The following is a 20,781-nucleotide window of genomic DNA, read 5'->3' as shown; positions in this document are numbered from 1 at the left end:
CCAACCGTCATCCCGCTCCGTCCCCACATGAGGATAAAAAGTTTCATCCGTCCCACTTTTTAGGCTCACCAACAAGGTAAAAGATGGAACCGTTATTAAAAAAATAAGTTCTAACCGTCCCCTCATCGCAAAATTGGGACCGATAACACTTTTTTTCTCATCTGCCCTCACGTGGGGACAGAGCGGAGTCACGGTTGGTAATAATCCGACGTTGCGGGCTGAAAGCCTAATTTTAATAATTAAATTTCTATTAATTGTGTAAATTGCATATACTAATTGCACTTTAAAAATATAGAAGTGGCTGCTATGAGTTTAAACCAAAGTCTAGTTCATTTTACGCGCATTCTCACTAACGCTAACTCGCTAGTTTTCGAAGTCGGTCAAACAATAGTCATTACATACATTGCACAGTCCAATGCGCTCACACAAACACACAAACGTATATGAACACGTAAATCTTTTCGTAGCATAGTTCGTAGCAAATTTCGTAGCACAAGTTCGTAGAGCACATTTACACAATGCATCGCATTACACCGAAAACGAGCGAGAACAATACAGATTTCGAGTTTCAAGTGAATTTCCGTTTGCACACAGTTATGTGAATCAAGTACGCTATTGAGTTCTGTGGTCTTTTTTATTTGTTAAAACGTCAAAGGAAAATTAGCGTATTTGAGCGATTTTAAATTCTGTACCCAGTGGACCGATCAGGTGCAGTCTATACTGGGACTCAACATCCTGACTGCCTTGAGACGAGCCGAAGACAGGGCGGCGTGGAGGCAGCTGGTAGATGAAACGGTAAAGGCTTACCAGGGCAGGCACGAGCTTCAGCAATGAAGATACGAAGAAGAAGAAGAAATTCTGTAGCATTTTTTTTACATGCATGATCACTTTTTTTGGTAAGAAATTAAACAGATAATTTTACTCCAATGAAACACTTTTATATTCACATAATTTATTAAGATTAATATTGACATTTATTAAAAAGAATGTAATATTTTTTAATAATTTTCTACGGTACGTTATGATACAATACATAATAATGTTTGGATACAAAATAAAACGTAGTTGTTTTTTAATTTTTGATGTCATTACTACAGTTTTTTAACTAAATACACTTACATACATATTGTAAAAAACGATCCTTAACCTAGAATAAAATTAAGGGTTGATTTATTTACAATATCGAATTTTCATTAAAGTTAAATTAATAATTTTATTCCAAGAACGATTTTTTAAAACTACATTTTCTATGCGTAATTACGAAGCTTGCGTTCTTTTACAATGAGATATGGAATTCCAAAGAATACCAAAAACAATGTACAAATTTTATTGCACAAAAATACATTAATTTTATCCTTTTAAAGTTGTAAAAGATAAATATATTTTTTTAAATGCCTACCTGATGATTTTTTTTTTTAAAATGCAAATATGTACAGAGATAGGATGACCTGTTGCCAAAATATTTTCAGTAGCGCTATCTTTGGCTTCAGTAGAAAGATATAATATTTATACATTGAATATTTACATCTTACTGACACAAATATTATTACTAACGTCTTTATTTAGACCGCCATGTTTGTAATCTTATATAATAATTAAAATTTAATTCAAGTGTCCACTAATATCTTTAGTAACGCCAAGGTTGGTCCTTTACACCAATTAAATCAAAACAGTTACAAGATTGTGTTAACGGAATTTGGATGACAGTGACAGTTATTTTAAATTAACGCATTCTGATTGGATCATTTTTAACCATAGAGATCGTGCGGCGTGAGAGCGGGGCGCGGGGCGCTCGGCTTACGTCATATCCATGTCCGCTCGACGTTGGGATTGTGATGCTGCGCGTCATTATGTCCGCAGTCGCCGTGCGAAGTGGACGCGCCGCGCCTATGTCAGGCACTGGTTAGCAACGTATTATTGTACGTGCTGTGCATCGAGATTCTGATAGTACCTGATGATAAAAAATAAAGTTATACTTTGTAGGATATTTAAAAAAAAACAGTGTGATAGGATGGAAGCGGGAAGGTAAAATATGATAAATCTCAAGGAGCTATAAAATGTATAAATAAAGCCTGTATAAGAGCATCTCTGACAAATCTAGATGTTAGAAAACAAAAGCTTTTTGGGAAAGTATTTTAAAAATAAAGAAATTACCAACTGAAATGTTGGCGTCCGGAAGTCCCCTACTTGTGGATTTTATTTGCATGCAGCAAATGAGGAGTGCCGGGCGGATTTTTGATGAATTTTGTAGTTTTGCTTGAAGCCTTGAATAAACCTACGGAGAAGAATATTCTAGTCCATGACATAGAAAGGGTACACAAAAAATATGTTAAAAGGCCACCAATTTCAAGGTAAAAAAAGAAAACTAAAGATCTTTTTGAATTTGAACTTTAAAAAATGAAAGTTTTGTGTAGGTAGGTTATTTTTATATTTCAATATGTAATAATATTAAAAGTGGTGTACTTGTTCCATTTTTTCGACTCGGTGAAAGTGAACGAAGAGACCTGTCCAGATGATCCGGACCAAAAGCTCTGTGTCTACTCAGACCACCATTGCCGAAAGCTCCGCAACACCAGAAGAACTGCTTAAATCCTCTTCGGAATCTGGAAAAATAGATAGTTAAGAAGAAATTCTGTGGCACTAGAAAAAAAAGTGAACTAATTAAGGGAAAAACACAGTTCAAGGCCTGTCCCACCAAATTTTAAATTGTCTGATAACAATCCAACGTGTAAAATATATGACTGGAATATCGGCTTTTGTCCCCTTATCCGACAGTAAAGTCATTTTTAAGCTATCTGAGCCTCTATCAGCCAGTGGGACAGGCCCTTAAAGTTGTTTACGAAGGACCAAATTTCCGCAGCCTTAATCCAACACCGAAAAAAGAAGAAAAACAACTTACTTAGAATTCATCCAACAATAAATGATGGGATTATACATGGAGTTGCTCATAGCCAGCCAGTAGATGCCTAGATATATCTCCTGAATATGAGGGTAGTTGACGACTTCCGGGTAGTATGACGTCACCACGAAGTAAACGTGAAAGGGTAGCCAGCAGACAGCGAATATCACCACGACGACTATCATCATTTTCACCACCTGCATAAATTAATATTAGATTTAATCTAACCTCACTCTTCACCTGCACAAAATTTTGCTTAGAATTTAATAGAATAATTATTTTTTATTGACATTTTACTTTACGAGCCCTGATTTGTGTAAAAGTAGAAAGCATCAACACAAATTATATTTGTTAGTTAGTAAATTATATCTAGGAACACGATTCTATGATATTATTAAAAATGAGATATGTAAGATTAATCACTGCTTCTAAGTTTCTAGGTTAATAAGAAAATGTTGATGGAATTAGAAAATCTTAATTTACCCTTCGCTTGCTCTTGACGTTGTCGAGTTGCCGCTGAGTACATTCCCCGATCGACTGAGACCCCCACAGCTCCACGCCGACCCTCGCGTATGTGTACGTCATCGAAATAATTGGAAGAAAATATGTCAATATCATGAAAGCCACGTTATATCTGAAATCGCACATGAATATTAAAAATGTAAAACGAGAATGAACGTATTTTATTTTTTATTCATATACCTCTTAAACATAATTGACTATTTTGCACTTTTCACACGTCTGAAAACTATAGGCAAAGAGCCAAAATCCTTAAACTCTGGGTATATTTTATGTCTGTTGTCATTAGTTGAAAATCATCTCACATTCCAAAAGAATATTTTTAAGGATTCATTTTTTATAACGTAAGTATAATTTCGAATTAAAAAATATTAATCTATGAAGCGTAAAGCCAATATTAACTGCTTTTAACCTCTATCACACTAATCTTATAAGCTTCACATTAATCTTAGATACGTTTTAAGCAATGCGAATAAAAAAGATTACTAACACATATTCCTGCAGCGATCTTGTCGTCATTCCGTCAGGCCATTCGGCGAAACACACGCGTCTAGAAATAAAACAAAAATATATTAAACCTGTTTTAAGAAATTATAAAAGAAGAAATGAAGTCATCATCATCTGCCCTACCTTATCCTACTCTCGTAGCATCAACGCGCCGGGTTTTCGTCCTCAAAATAATTCTTTCATCCGTCATCACAGTCATCACTTCCATCTTGATCATGTCACCTTTCACGCAATCCATCCATCTCTTTCTAGGTCTACCTCTACTGATTTAAGAAGTAGAGTATTAAGAAGATGTAATCATACCTTGTGCTGCCGTCTGGCAGTGTATCCATCTCCGTGGTAAAGAACACAATGTTGGGACTACTAAGTACAGAACTGCCGGCCCAGATCGCGGCAGCTATGCCCAGGGTCGCCCGCTTCCCCAGCCGTGGACGCAGGGGACTCATGATGGCTACATACCTACAACAGCCCATGGTTAAATATGTTGCCGAATGGGCCACAGCTCAAAAATTATTACAGAAGACAGGCGTGAACTAAATTTCTCCTGAATAATGTAAGTGGAGGAGGCTTAATTGAAATGATGACACGAACAAGGGGAAAAGATAAAAAAAAAAACTTTTTCAAATGTCGTCGTTTTCTGTTCTTTCTGTCTTTACATATGGGTTTATAAAGAAAAATATACGTTAATGAAGTATCTAAGTGACCAATTAACGTATTAGATCAAGGCAGTAAATCTTAGATTTTTAAAATTGTACAATTTTGAGAATTCTCTCACCTGTCTATACTTATTGCCATTAACGTGAAGACGGAGGCGGATATGCTGACAACAGCAATGAATTGATTGAACTTGCAGTAGAAATGTCCGAAAGGCCAGTCCGCGTACAGCATGTATGTGAAGTTGAACGTCACGTTCAGAGTCGACACCATCGCGTCAGCCACAGACAGATTTACTACAGAAAGAAACAATTTACAACCTAGCATTGTGTTCAATTGAGCAAGAATTATATTCCTTAATGGGCAATAATTTTAAGTAGTCCTTAGAGCGCGCAAACACCTTTGACTAAATTATAGCACAACTGTTTAGATAGATTTAGATTCCTATGAACTTATGCACTACTCGATGTTTAATTGTGCATAAACAGTTGAGTTAGCTGTGAAACAATCGACAATCAACAATTGCATAACAGTTGTGTGATAGTTTAGTCAAAGACCCGCTCTTAAAAGTTGTTTTTTTTAATTGGGTGAAATTGTAATCGTTTCTTCATTAATCACTTGTTAACATTACAGATAATATTCTTAATGCATAAATCCAAACTATTTTGACTATTTAGTCCATATTTAAAATATTTGATCTTGATATTTGAACAAAAGCTGTAAAATCTAAAAGTAAATCTGTTAATACCCAAGAAATAGTTGGTAACGCTCCTCATGCGCTTGTTAGCAAGGACAATCCAGATGACAACGAGGTTGCCGACGGTGGCGACCACCACCATGCCGCCAAACAGCACTGTCCACAGCACTTGTCGCCACCATGGTAATATGAATGATTGGTATACCTACACAGTACAGTTAATAAAGTTAGGGCGTCAATACGTAAATTAAAAAAAATCATACACCAAGTCGTAAATATAATTCTAATGATAAACCACTTTTGCAACTTTCTGTCTGTCTGTCCATAAGTCCTTGTTCCTTTGGTTAATCTTTGAAGAAACTTGACCAAAGACAACACGTATAGAAAGTTAAAGAAGATTATGAAAAGGTGAAATTTGGCATAGACGTATAGCCTGAGAGAACATATAGCCTAGTCACTTTTTATTAATTCCACGCGGATGAAGACGCAGGAGAAAGCCAGTGTAATACAAACTTACCTCAGTGGAGTTCCCAGTTTGGTTAATATAATTATCTTTGGCGACATCGTAGAAAGTAACATAGAAGTTATGGACATCACTAACGTACGGCGTGGATTCATTGGAGATAGCAGTTGGAGTCGGGTCGTCGAACATCGTTCACGTATCCTGAGAACGAAAAGAACAAACTTTAGAAACTCGTAGAGGACTTTGCTTTTAAATTGTACAGTCTACAGTTTTTGACAAATGTAATACAATAAGTATTCATGTACGAAGGAAACAAACGACGATCAGAACGATCCGTTTGTGAGAAGGGTCAGTAAATCTCAGTCAAATCTTTACAAATTGAAAAAGGTTTATTCCAGTCAAATATATTCCTCATATTTCTGATATGTGATCTACATTTCAAAGGACCAACGGCAGAAAACTGAAACGACGTTTAATATAACATCTGAATGATAAAGAAGTAAATGTTATAATATTTTCAGTATTCGGCCGTAAAACTATAGAATATTTGTAGGCGATTAATTATTTAACTAAATTGTCTTCATTTCAAACATTTCCAAATGTAAATGCTTTTGTGGTGGAAACAACTGACTAATCAATCTGTTTAAAATGATTACCAACTATAGACATTGTTATGCTGTTATGCATGATATTTTAAAACTCATTATCTAAAACCGAATAGCCTATTATTCAATACATTCCACAAAATCTGTCTTCTTCTTCGTCGTTAGAGTCTTTACAGACTTGTGGTTATCACGTATCAGGTATCAGTGACCTGCTTCACAAGCCGTCGCCACTCCTCTCTGTACGCTGCTTTTTTCGCACATTAATGCAAGGATACGGTGATATTGGTCACAAAATTTGGACTCATAATATGTTTATTGTACATTAGTGTTATTAACTTAAAAGGTTTTGATATCAAAAATCACTGCGTATTTCCAGATACTAGATCCCATAAGTTAAACCAGGCATAAATAGAAATGGGGTAATAGAATTCCAATAATGAAATTGGCAGGCGTGTCGGTTTCATGTCACCTGTGTATATTTACTGAGGTATTTAGACACGATCGATTCTCTCTGGGCTGTCGGAATGCCGCGTTCAGACCTCGTAAATGTTGATTGAGCCCCACAATTGGTCCTCGTGTCAACGTTTCGGCATACTCGTATGCCGCAATAAAATAGCGATCACATTGATCGTAACTTGTTTCGGGGAATGTACTTTTTATGTCACGCAATTCATTTGTTTGGAATGTAATTGTGCGAATAAGATTTTTGATACCATTCAAAGAATTACAGTATTTAGAACGAATCATGCTAATATTATATATTATAATCTACAATATATAAAGCACAATTTTGCGATTGTCGATTGTTTCGCAGTCAATTCAACTATTTAGTTGCATAAAAAATCGAGTACTGTGCGCACTTTCATATTAGCTCACAGGAACCAAAGCGCGACTAAACAGTTGTGCGATAGTTGAGTCAGCTCCGTGCACGCTCTTATAGATCTTTATGACATTTTGCACATTTGTAGAAAACAGTCCGCAAGAGCATATCTATATGCTAAGTTAGTTAAAGTTGATTTTTTGTGTGATTTTCCAAAACAGTGTTTGTTACGCGCTTAAAATACGCAATAAAAAACGAGTTTTTAATATTTATTTCTCTCCGGTGTTAATGAGTAATAACTAGAAAAATGTAAACTATCCAGATTCCAGTGGGAATCGTAGAATTTTTCAAGATAAAATGAGTTCTGATGATTTCTAACTATGTTAATCAAACACACATTCAATTTTGAACTCATTTTAACCAAATTTATGGATTTATTTTACTCTAAATGTAACTTTTATTTAACTCTATGTAGAGATGTTATATAAACATTCTATTAGCGTTGGTAACCCATCATTCCGACGGACCGCAGTAAACTGGCTCAAAGTATAATGACAGTCGTAATTAATCTCCATGGAGCAAAGCTTCACGATACGTATTCGGTCCGCTACACCCTTACATGAAGGATAATTTAATTCAATATCCCTCTTGCTAATAAATGTGATTGGTGTGTTTGAAGAGGTTTATGTAGTAAACTTTAATCCATTTAAGTTATATTACTTTGGTTTTAAATTATGGTAAATACACTAACAAAAATGAACAATCGACAATACTTGTGACGTGTTAGCTAGTTATTTCGGGAAGATGATGTATTTTAGTTGCTGATAACGGAAATCGCATTTTTTTTTATCTATCTGTCTGTCTGGCTGTCTGCAAGCCGTGTTTGTTCCGGGTAATCTCCGAAACGGCTGGTCGGATTTGGACCGGACTTTCACTAAAAGATAGCTGACGTAGACCGGCGTATTATAGGCTACTTTTTTATCTTAATCATGCGTGGACGAAGTCACAGGCAATAGCTAGTTAAAAATAATAACGTTATAATAATAAACAAGAGAATAAGTATTCATTAATGTAACATAGTATCCGTGTATCAAATTTATAATAGGGCTGTCAGATTTCTATTTTCTCTACAAAGTAACGCATAGTTTGCATTGAATACTTCAGACAACTTGAACTGTTCCTATTTTACTTTTAAACTCGAAACTGGAAAGTTGTTCAATAGCTGTTCGTTATCTGAACGAAGCGAGTTGAAATGCAGCTTATGGCATTTGATATTTCAACTTTGTAACTCTAGTATCATGAATTTCATAGTTGGAGTCTCTCTTATGTGAGGTTTCTGAAGTTCATTTATTTAATCATTACTTATGTATATTTGTTTCAACGGAGTCAACTCAAGTTACGTAGTTCGGTAATACATTTCATGAAGATATCGAACTAAAAACACTAAAAGTAGTGGGGAAACTGGCTATTAAATAATAATAATACTAAGAGACTGCTTTAACTTCTAAATAACGAATCTGAGTGGGACAGTAAACCTTGTTATTTATTTTATTTATTTAATTATAAACCATTTAGCACATGTGCTGGTCTTATTTATCACTAGCCGTTGCCCGCGACTTCGTCCACGCAATCTATACTATTATAATAAAGCGTAAACACACACTTCTTTGTTGCCTAAGATGTCAGCAATTACAGCATATTTTTGAATAATTCTTTTTTTTAATAAAAAGCCCTACACTTCATCACGCTTTAGGCTATATATTTTCACGCCATTAAACTTAGGGGGTAAATATTTAGGATAAAAACTCTAATGTGGGAAAGAGACCAGAGTTATGTCATTTGGATATTTGTAATTGATAATTTGACAAATGTAAACAATAAAATAAAATTTTCATAATTTCATGCGGATGAAGTCGCACGGGAACAGCTAGTACTAAGATAAAAAAGTAGCCTATAATATGCCCGTCTATATCAGCTAGCTACCCTTCAGTGAAAGTCCGGTCGTAATCGGCCCAGCGGTTTTGGAGATTACTCGGAATAGACGCGGCTTGCGGACAGATAGACAAAAAAAAAATCAATGCGATTTTCGTTATTCACCATCTTCCCGAAATCTGTTTTTTTTTTTCTGAAGATATTACAAATAGGCACTCCAAATTTATTATACGTATAGATAACGCATACTAAGAGACTGCTTTGATGTCGAACTAACGAATCTAAGTGGGACAGTTAACCTTATTTATATGGTAAAACCAACGTATTAAAAGGATCGACCATTCGGTCAAAGTTGAAAGTTCAATGTTAGAATGCGGAAAAAGGCATTTGTCATTAACAGGCCTACGTAAAGCACTGTTTGGGCTGATAAAAGATGGGACCATAAACCTTAACCCGTGTGTGAAATTTCCGAATCGGTGAACAAATTCATAACGCTAACAGTTTCAATCTCTATAATGTAGTGCCGCTATATAGTAGTCGCCTTCCATAGTTACTTCAGACAAGAACTAACGCGTGTGTAAAACTGTACACATATCAATGGAATGAATACTTTGCTTTATAATTATGTACAAGTTTAAAACTGTTAAAACGTAGCTTGCGTGGAATTAAAAAACAGGTCGTCGATATTCCCAACTGCATCAACCCCTTCCCATCAAAGTCTATTTATAATTGGTCCAGCCGTTTTAGAGATCGGTCCCGGAACGCGCGGAACTAAAAAAAAGGTTGTCTAAAATGCATGTATTAACTACCATCCTGTCAAAGTCCTGTCGATATCGATACTAATACTTCCAGAGTGAATTTTTAAATGCGATTTTCGTTATCAGCAACGCAAAAACATATATAGATTCAAAACTTAGCTTGAGTTAAATTTAATACTAGCTATAAATAGATTATATGAAATAAGACATTCCGATTCAGACGCCGAGATGCCAACTTTGTAATGATGGATTCAAAGGAATTTAATAAGCAAGGAAAATTCTTTATTAATAATTCTGAATAGCTGCTAATCAGCTTATAAGTTAAAGAATATATATATAAAGTTACATCGTATCGTCTGTGTTTAGAATAAAAATTTAATCATACTAATATTATAAATGCGAAAGTTTAGATGGATGGATGTTTGTTAGAGTTTGTAGTCTAAACGGTTTTATGGATCTCGATGAAATTTCGCACAGATATAGAGGATAGTCTGGAAGAACACATAGGCTATTCACTTTTGATTTTTTAAATTCCACGCGGACACAGTCGCGGGCAACAGCTAGTATTATTATATTTATAAGAAATGTCTAGGATTATTAGACGTGATGTTTAAAGTGACAGTATTTTCCATATATCATTGGTAAAGTTAAATTATAATACATTTTAAAAATAGAGTAGTTTTGAAGAATACATGAATCCTACTTTATCGCTATAAAACAAAAAAATACGGTGTTATCCTACTTCTTATCTTAACATAATTCTTACTTATATTATAAATGCGAAAGTTTAGATAGATGGATGGATGTATGTTAGAGTTTGCCGTCTAAACAGCTGAACGGATCGTAATGAAATTTGGCATAGATTTAGAGCATAAGTTACTAATTACACTTTGTCTATTTTTTTTGTCTAAGGTGGCAAACGAACAAGCCGCCAACTGAATCCACCGAAATGGAAAGCGACCGATGTCCTTTAACATCCGCAATTACAGATGCGTTGTCTACCCTTAATTGACGGAGTAGGAGACGCACATAAAGAGGACATTTCCCCTTCCTATGCGTCTCCTCCACCGTCGAATCCACTTTTCCTTCTCATCCTTTCCACTTTAGAAAAGGGTGGAAAGGGAAAGGGACTATAATTAGGCCTCCGGCACCAAATTCCGCACATATAGTGGAAAAGATAGTATACATTCGAATAATATAGTTATTGAATCTTCAATGAATATGTTGCCACTATCTCGCTCGGAGAGAAGCAAATAATGAATATTTAACAAACCCACCTTACGCATTATACTAAGTGTATTTACTTAACACATCAAATAAACGTTGTGTGTTCAGTATAACTGCAATGGAAGCTATTATTTAGTCGAACGAATTAATTTTTAATACTAAACTCTTTGTAATACCTCTTCACCCAAATTTAGGGTAGGCTCCTCGCCCTCGATGGAGACGTATATAGCTGGTAATAATGCTTTGAAATGCCGAAAGTTACTTATGGCAATTTTTACTATTATTTTCTTAATAGCTTTTGCCCGCGACTCCTTGTGGAATTAAAAAAAAGTAGCCTATGTATTCCTACAGACTATGCTTGACATCTATGGCAAATTTCATCGAGATCCGTTCAGCAGTTTAGGCCACAAACTCTAACATCCATCCATCTAAACTTTCGCATTTATAATATTGGTATGATATAAACTTAGTTAAGTGTTGTTAAAGTTGTGAAAAAGGAACTAACATCAATCAATTTAGGGAAAAATAATCCGTCTTTGTCATTGCCAAACCCTTAACTTGTAACAAGTTATTGGCAAACTGAAAAACTATGCGACCAAGGAAAAAAGTTCCATCTCTTAAACACATCAAAATAACTCTTTCTATCTTGTGTTCTCAAAGGATAATGTTTACGTTAAAAACTGTCGAATGTTAGTAAAAGTGTAATAAAATGGACAGAACTCTATCTACCCTAATTAGACTACACTAGCTGTTCCCGTGCGGTTTCATCCGCATGAAATTATGAAAATTTTGTTTCATTGTTTACATTTGTCAAATTACCAATAGCAAATGTCAAAATGACATGACAACACCTTAACAATCTTGCTTCCTTGTTGTTGTCAGCAACTTATGGTGTCTTTTCCACATTAGGGTTTTTATTCAAAATATTTATTTATAAGTTTAATGGCGTGAAAATATATAGCCTTAAGCGTGACGTAAGTGTAGAGTTTTTTATTAAAAAAAACAATTATTCAAAAATATGCTGTAATTGCTGACATCTGAGGCAACATGAAGTATGTTTACGCTTTATTATAATAGCATAGATAAGAGCTCAATTCGACAAATAGGAAAATTAGTCAATGTTAGAAATAATCCAACTAGCGATATTTTCAATGGAGCCGCTCAATTTTGTATAAATATTAGCTAGAAAGCGATATTAAATCAATCAATTAATTAAGATATCGGGTTGCGTATTGCGTATTGTTTAAATATCACTTGTCTAATGTTAATGAACTGAATAATGATAATCATTATTTTGTGATTCAAGGCTTCAATATACCACGGTCACAATGTAATGTAATCACGAATGAAAAAAAATAAGTTTTCTACTAATTTTTAGGCATTTATATTAAAGACTAGCTGTTGCCCGCGACTTCGTCCGCGTGGTATTAGAAAACATACGAACAATATAAATATCAAAAAGCTCGGGAACCGAACATTTCTCGGGGATGAACCTTATCCTATGTGTACTCCAGACTTTGTTTTATATCTGTGCCAAATTTCAATAAGATCTGTTGAACCGTTGCAGAATGATCGAGTAAACATTAAAAAACTAAATTATTAAATCCCACCGTTCCCTCCGGGAACCGTAACTATTCCCGGAATAAAAGTAGCCTATGTGTTCTTCCAAACTATGCTCTAAACCTGTGCCAAATTTCATGGAGATCCGTTCAGCCGTTTAGGCTACAAACCTACCTGCTTGATTAACTAAGGAAGCTAGAAAGAGTATAATTCCCTTACAAATAGATTATTGTGTAGATTAACGATTTTGTTTATCTTTCTATTCTGTTCCTACTTTATATAAGTAAGGTCTTCGCCAGTGAAAACGCACCGTTATAATAACACATAAAAACAAATACAAATTGGAAAGATAGGTGTCTGAAATTAAAAAAAAAAGTAATAATAATAAATATCACTCAAATCAAGCCAATAAATCCTATTGAATTTAAAAAGAATTTTATTTGATACATTGTGTGGTATCTATACTATTATAATAAAGCGTAAACACACACTTCTTTGTTGCCTAAGATGTCAGCAACTACACCATATTTTTGAATAATTAGTTTTTTAATAAAAAGCCCTACACTTACGTCACGCTTTAGGCTATATATTTTCACGCCGTTAAACTTAGGGGGTAAATATTTTGGATAGAAACCCTAATGTGGGAAAGAGACCATAAATTGCTGCCAACATCACGGAAGCAAGGTTGCCATTGTCATGTCATTTTGACATTTGCAATTGATAACTTGATACATGTAAACAATAAAATATTTTTTTTAATAATTTTATGCGGATGAAGTCGCACGGGAACAGCTAGTTGAAAATAATTGTCGAGCCTCTTATTGTTAATTTTATTAGATTCAAAAAAGGAACGCCAGAGACATTAACAATAAATTCATTTCGTGACGTCTTCAATAGAAACTAATGAAAGAAATAACCGATATCGTGTTCGGAATTTTAATATATTGCTCACAACGATTTTAATAAAACATCTTCAATATTTAAATACAGACTTTGAGTTTATCAACTATTCTAATAAAGTGAACGTAGTACAGAAAATTATTTATTATAAACTATCTCGTTGGTGGTTTTACTTTCTGAACTAAAATTACGTAGAAAGTTGATTTTTTAGGTCACAGATTAAATTAAAATCTAGCAACCGTTCCGATGCAATAATGTGATGTGATTATCCTAATAATAGGGCTGTCTATTTTTCAACTATTTTTGTAGTCCAAAAATTTGATATGAGGTAATTTAGAATTGACAGCCCTATTATCCATTATTTTCGATTACAGTATTCCGAATTTGACAATTTGTTTTCTTTGTTTTCGATCAGTGAAACATACTGGCTTAAATAAGTCCAGCCAAAGGTCCTGCTACCAACGTAACAAGCCATAATATTGGCAATATGCCAAATTACAGAAGTTTGTATTCATAAATATTAGTGGTATACAAAATAGAGCACTCATATTTATCTCAATGGTAACTTTATTAGCGAATAAACACTTATAAAAGGCAAATAACTCAAAAAAAATTGGTGATCTCATTCATGTTAATATACAGATTAAATAACTATTATATATATTTAAAAACGATTCATAAGTTCCTCTAATTCTTAGGAATTACTCATTTACTTTGAAGGTTAGATTCTCTATGTAATTTAAAAAAAAATATATATATTGTACGAACAAAATCTTATAGTCTCAAATTTAATATTATATTATGTTTTGCATGATTTGTTAAAAAAATCATATTATTTAAATAAATAAATAAAAATAGAACTCCACCGGCTGCGGAATACGATGTTAGTCTCAAATCTTTATTTTCTTATTTTTATATATAATATATTTCACATGAGTTTTTTAAAAAAATAACAAATTGAAACATATTATATAAAAAAAATATAGAAGTCCACCGGCTGCGGAATCCGATGACTCAAGCAAATTAATTGATTATTAATTAATCAATTAATTTATTAATCAACTTGAGATTATTAATTATCTAATAATCTCAAGTTTCATCAAAAGAACTTACCAAAGCTTACACAATTAAATAAATCATTAATTTATCCAACTGTGTTAAATGTTTATAAGAATCATTTAAATACACAAACAATTAAAATTATGATAAAGCATTGATACACTTTTCACAAAGAAATTTTTACATTACACGCCACAAATAAATATTTCAAAACGTCAGTATAAGAATATGTTTTCGCTTTTACCGAGTTCGCGTTAGTACTCGAGGTAGACAGAGTACTGTAAATGGTGACTGCTAACTCTGAACTGACGACGAATAGCGCGTATTCACATAATGCAAAACATAAAACAGATACAAACTACACATAGGATTATTATTAATTTCTATTGATATAAAATAAAAATTACATTACTATATGCTAATATTATAAATGCGAAAGTTTAGATGGATGGATGTTTGTTGGAGTTTGTATTAACCGTCTGAAGATATTTTGATTAAAGGCATAGATGTGGAGGATAGTCTGGAAGAATACATAGGCAACTCATTTTTGGTTTTTTAATTCCACGCAGACGAAGTCGCGAGTGACAACTAGTTACATATTATTAATATAATTGCAAGGATTGTTCTAAATTGAATCGGTATAACCAAAAGGTTATATGGTTTCGCAAACGCTGGTAACTCTTTTGAGTTACCAGCGTTTGCGAAACCATAATGTCATCTATTAAGGATGCCAATGTTGGATTCGATTACTAATTGTAGTAAATAATAGTAACTACTAGTAGTATTACTATTAGGAGAAATTGAATGGAATGTTCAAAACATTAACGGTAAAGTCATTTTAGTTAAGTAGCCACATTTATTTACATTCCCTATAAGTCATGCACAAATAAAGATATTTGAATCCAAGTATATAAAAATATATTTATTTTCTATTTTTATGTTCGTTATTTTTCACTCCACCGATTTATCCTCTCGTTTCATATAGCATCAAGTTGGGCTGGGCTTTAATGCCCGCTCCGTTATCATAAAATTGCACGCCTTCTTATAAATAATACGTAAGAATTTGAAATATGCCGCTATTTTGTCACGATATCAGTTTTTATTTATTTATTTTAAGAAACTAACACTTTAGTATATTTACATTTGTTGTAGTGTTTAATATATTTTTGACTAGCTGTTGTTCGCGACGTCGCCCGCGTGAAATTAAAAAGAAAAAAAAATTATAGCCTATGTTACTCACAGAAAAATTACCTTTCAAATGGTGAAGGAAGTTTCAAAATCGGCCTAGTAGTTTATGCGTGAATCAAATACAAAAATACAAATCTTTCCTCTTTATAATATTAGTATATTAGACAAGAATCGTACTTCAACTTGTGCTTCAAGAACGTTAAAATAAAGGTTAAAAAAATTACTAATTAAAAAAAAAGTACTTGCATGTCTTAAACACTATTAAAATTATTTCATTAGCGACATAAGGTATTGCTTTCAGTCTTAATATTTGAAACAACGGATTAAGAGTAAGTGAAGTCACAGGAAAAAGTTCGTGTGCATATGTACTAACATTGTGTTTTTGTATAACTATATTAAAATAACTCAAAAACTGTTGGACAAATTTTAATAATTACACCGTTAATAACCTACGTGATCGCTGTGGCTATTGTTTTTGCTATATTCAAATTACATGTGGACAAAGTCGCGAGAAACAGCTAGTCGGTTATATTTCACGTCACATGCGCTTGTAGCTCTGAATCTGATAGTGGCCAGGACAGACGTGTTTTATGAGCCTGAGTGAATACGTAAGTCAAGCATTATTTATGAAAATGTAAGAAAGTTGAAATGTTTGTACTCAACGTAAATGGATTGTTTATTCTATTACTCTTATTTCTATAATGTAAAGTAAAATAAGGCTATATCTTATTGCGAAGTTGATGTAATTTTTAATAACATAATACTCGTAGTAATAGATAGGAACAGCTACATAATATTGTTTATTTATTAGTGTCTAGCTGTTGCTCGTGACTTCACCAGCGAATAAAAAACCCATGTTATTCACAGATAAATTACCTTTCTGACGGTGAAAGAATTTTTAAAATCGGCCCAGTAGTTTTTGAGTTATTCAAATATATAAAAAAATCTTTCCTCTTTATAATAATAGTATAGCTTAACTATATGACTTGTAATCCATCTGAAGGTGAATAGATTGATCTTTACATTGTGATTATTAAACCTTTTAACTACATATATATGAATCCTATGTATCCTTAAATAGTTTTGTAATATACAGTAAGAGATGGAAACGTATTTACAACGCAAACATTGTTTATTTACGTTTTGTCTGAACGTTTGGTTCAATGCCAAACACACGTTACAAGGAAATGGTTACATATTTTATTTAAATCAAAACTTTTCGTTACACGGCACTCTGAAACTTTCGAAGTAACTGCTGTTAAATATCTTTATTGGTACAATTCTTTTGTACTTATAATAGTTGTAAAGTATTTGAAGTTTTTGTACCAATCTGTTGGTTAGCAGTTTTTAAAGTGTGAACATACTTTTGGCGTAGTCTGTCACTAAAAATTGTAATGTACATACTATTTATCTTCTTACTTACATACACATTATTACGTCAGTAGTTAAATGTAACAAAGAGAATGATGTCAGCTCCATTTTTTGTGCAAAACCTAACCTTAAAATTGACCTTATGCGAAAAATTATCCGTCCAAAGAATAGGCACAAACGCGTTCTAAAAACAGAATGTTATCAGATCTCGAAGCCTAAATATAACAAATATGTTGCCACACGTGTGCGTTGTAACGTTAAAGATATTTCAACGCATATTTAGATAAATGTTTATTTTATAACATTAAATTTTTAGTGTAATGTAAGAATGCTGCGTGTTTTTGTATATTCCTAAACTGAGATTGTATAATCTAAACGCTTTTGTAAATTTTTATGTTAAAAATTTACTGTAGTGATTTTGCAGTCACAGCTTTTAAAGTTTTGTACAAAATTGTTTGAATAGAATAAACTATTCAAGTTAAAAAGATATGTAACAATGCGTTAGACGTAAGGTATTATGTTCCAAGTTACTGCTGAAAGTGTCATGAATGTACAACTTAGTCCTACTTCTAGTGTAACCTACTTAACAATGAGCTTTAAAGTTTCTTGAAAACGTAACATATCGTACAACCATCGGTCCAACTGTACTAACAAATTCCTTCTCTTGTCCACACTTAGGTAATTTTATAATTGGTTCATATGCTTTTATCATATAACTATTACCGGTTTACATTTGGCCAGTACAGATTTTTTGACTTGATCATAATTCCACCTAAACTGACTAAGTGAAACGGTCAAAGGTAGTTACGCGCTAGCTTAGTAAGTACCGATTCACGCTGCTCTTGAAGGCACCCACGTTATAACTGATCATTATAGCTGCAACGGCCAGTTATGGAGTCACTAATCAGTTACCGTTCACACTATACCAGTTGGTTGACTAGTATATTTTTCGCTTGTAGGTGACCTAAAATCGCTGCACGTGTATCGTGATTTAATAAAAATAAATTAATAAATTCACATCTGTATGAATAACAAACGTCATCGCACATTCACGCCTACGTTGCCGCCGTACATATGGGTAATAGCACAAACAATCGCCTTCTGTTTATTCTAAGGAAAAATATTACAAACCATACGTAGTTACTGAGGTAACTACGCTCAAAGTACGTATCTTGTACCTTGTATCCCTGTACATCGTATGTCGTATTTGGTAAAAAAATCTGACCACAATATAGTCAAATGCAATGGAAATAAGAAATTGTAAAGAAAAATATAGGACTTTTGTTAATTTCTATATTTATATCTCCAATTTAAGCAATTTTTTTTTTCAAATAAATCCATCTTTCTTGTCTTACTAATATTATAAATTTAAAAGTTTAGATGGATGGATGGATGTTTGTTAGAGTTTGTAGCCTAAACGGCTGCACGTATTTCGATGAAATTTGGCATTGATGTAGAGGATAATCTGGCAGAACACATAGTCTACTCAGTTTTTTTTTTAATTCCAAGCGAACGGGGTCGCGGGCGAAAGCTAGTAAGCCGTATATAACATTGTCAGCCAATGAAATGTTTAAATAATATTACCCATTTCCATTGAATTGTACCATAAAAGTGTAATACTTAATTTTAAGAGAACTTATAAAAGCATTCTTTTACCAAAAACTTTTGCTTTTTTATACAAACAAGCTAGTATTCGTTTAAGTTTAAAAAAACATTTTTTTTGCTTACCTTACTATGTCGTTTCATTATTTTATGCAAGTAAATACTCTCGTTTTAATCTTTACTGAAAGGAATGAAGCAAGAAATGAGACCCCGGAAGCGAAGCTGACGTTTACGGTCTAAAAGTTATGAAAGAAATTCGTAAGTCACAGAGTAGACTTGCTTGTCTTATTATACCTATTGTTTCATCTGAGATTCTGTATGCTTTTATTGCGTTAAAAATTTAATATCTTTGACAACTTTTCAGGTAACTCAGCTTTGTATGACTTCGTCGAATAATAAGTTAACGTAGTTGTTAAGTGAAGGGCTTCAATCTATAAAATAGAAACCTACTAGGTTTCTTTCGTAACTCCGTCCGCGTTGATATAGAAAAAAAAAGTATGTCTATGTGTTATTCCAGACTATGCCAAATTTCATCGAAATCCGTTCATCCGTTAAAGCTACAAACTCTAACAAACATCCATCCATCCATCTAATCATTCGCGTTAATAATATTAAGTAAGAAGTAGAATCTTACAAATATTGTAAATGCAAAAGTTTAGATGGATGGACGGATGGATGGATGGATGCATGGATGTTTGTTAGAGTTTGTAGCCTAAACGGTTGAACGAATTTCGGTGAAATTTGGTACAGATGTAGAGGATAGTCTGGAAAAACGCATAGGCTACTCACTTTTGTTTTTTTATTCCATGCGTGGCGGAGTCGCGAGCGAAAGCTAGTTTATAACAATCTGAAAATCTAGTAAAAAATGATTACCTTGTAACTAATTAGAACATCAAAGTGTAGTTTACTTTATATTGCAATTCTTCAACAAATGGAAATATTTATGCATGTAAACTGAAATGTTATGAATTTTACATTAAATGTGTTTGCATATTCAAAAATCAAGTACTTAGAGTTGTTTAATAAGTATGCACTGAAATAAGATTTAATTTAATATTTTATATCCAGACTAGCTTTTGCCTGTGACTAGCTTTTTTTTTTTGGTGTTGCGGATGTCCATGGACGTCGTTGACACCTCGGTGTTCTCGCCACTCGTTTGCCCCCTTTTATTATAAAAAAACTTAGTTTTTTAATGGTAGAAGAATTTTTAACATTTTATAAAATTACACTATTTTATCACTATAATAATTTTGTAATTACACATATTAGTTTCTTATTTTGACGATACAAAAAATGGTTTTTTGTATAAACGCCTCTTTTTTTTCTTGACTTTACTTTTATATATGTGAGCTATTTGAAAGGGAAATGTATTCAAGGTTAAACGATAGATCGAAGGTCACTTTCAAAGTGAAGCCTTCTGAGAAAAAATATTTTATTTCTGGTCAATATTAAAAAAAATACATTAACTAATTTTATACACAGATTATATCGTAAGGGACTTCAAAGTACATAAAATAGAAATATTAAATTAGTTTTTTTTAGTATAATATAGTCGTGTTTTAGTATATTTTCGATAGCGTGAATATGACAAGTTTTTCCCCAGTTATTTTGCTCAGCCAACTATTAACAAAAAGTGAAAATAAATGATTCGTTGTTTTTATACCTTTCTCACGAGTCAATAAATCTGATACTTCGAGATTCAATATACTAAATAAGTTTTTAAAAGGTTTCATTCAACAAGTCGACTAGTTACTCGATTCTATTTTGCTCAACTAATAGTTGTAAAGTTACTTTGAGCTCGCGCACACCTGTGACTAAACTATCGCACAACCGTCTCGTTTTGATTTCTATGCATAAGCAAGCTTCTTTATAAAAACAAAACCGACTTCCAAACAAAATACAAGAAAAACAAAACAAAATGCACTAAAACCAAAACAAAATACACCAAAAACAAAATATTCTCAAAAAAAACAGTACACTAAAAAGTAACGAAATAATTCCTTGAAAATAGTAAACCTAC

The 20,781-nt window shown here is 33.1% G+C and overlaps 1 protein-coding gene across 1 annotated transcript; it reads right to left on the bottom strand.

The window, feature by feature from the left end:
* Positions 1-1,454: 1,454 nt before the first annotated feature.
* Positions 1,455-5,928, bottom strand: LOC106103585 (substance-P receptor-like). The gene is made up of 10 exons (XM_013283366.1): positions 5,794-5,928; positions 5,328-5,481; positions 4,701-4,875; positions 4,229-4,384; positions 3,909-3,968; positions 3,383-3,533; positions 2,900-3,096; positions 2,464-2,603; positions 2,155-2,275; positions 1,455-1,951 (listed from the first exon to the last, which is right to left on the bottom strand). Exons 1-9 carry the CDS (start codon positions 5,926-5,928, stop codon positions 2,184-2,186), a joined length of 1,260 nt encoding a protein of 419 aa, XP_013138820.1. The 3' UTR covers positions 1,455-1,951; positions 2,155-2,183.
* Between the last annotated feature and the right edge of the window lie 14,853 nt (positions 5,929-20,781).

Source organism: Papilio polytes, unplaced genomic scaffold, assembly GCF_000836215.1.
Source record: "Papilio polytes unplaced genomic scaffold, Ppol_1.0 DF823731.1, whole genome shotgun sequence".
In the NCBI taxonomy this organism is placed as follows: domain Eukaryota; kingdom Metazoa; phylum Arthropoda; class Insecta; order Lepidoptera; family Papilionidae; genus Papilio; species Papilio polytes.
Note: the sequence above shows the minus strand (reverse complement) of the source record. Positions and strands in the feature narration are given on the sequence as shown.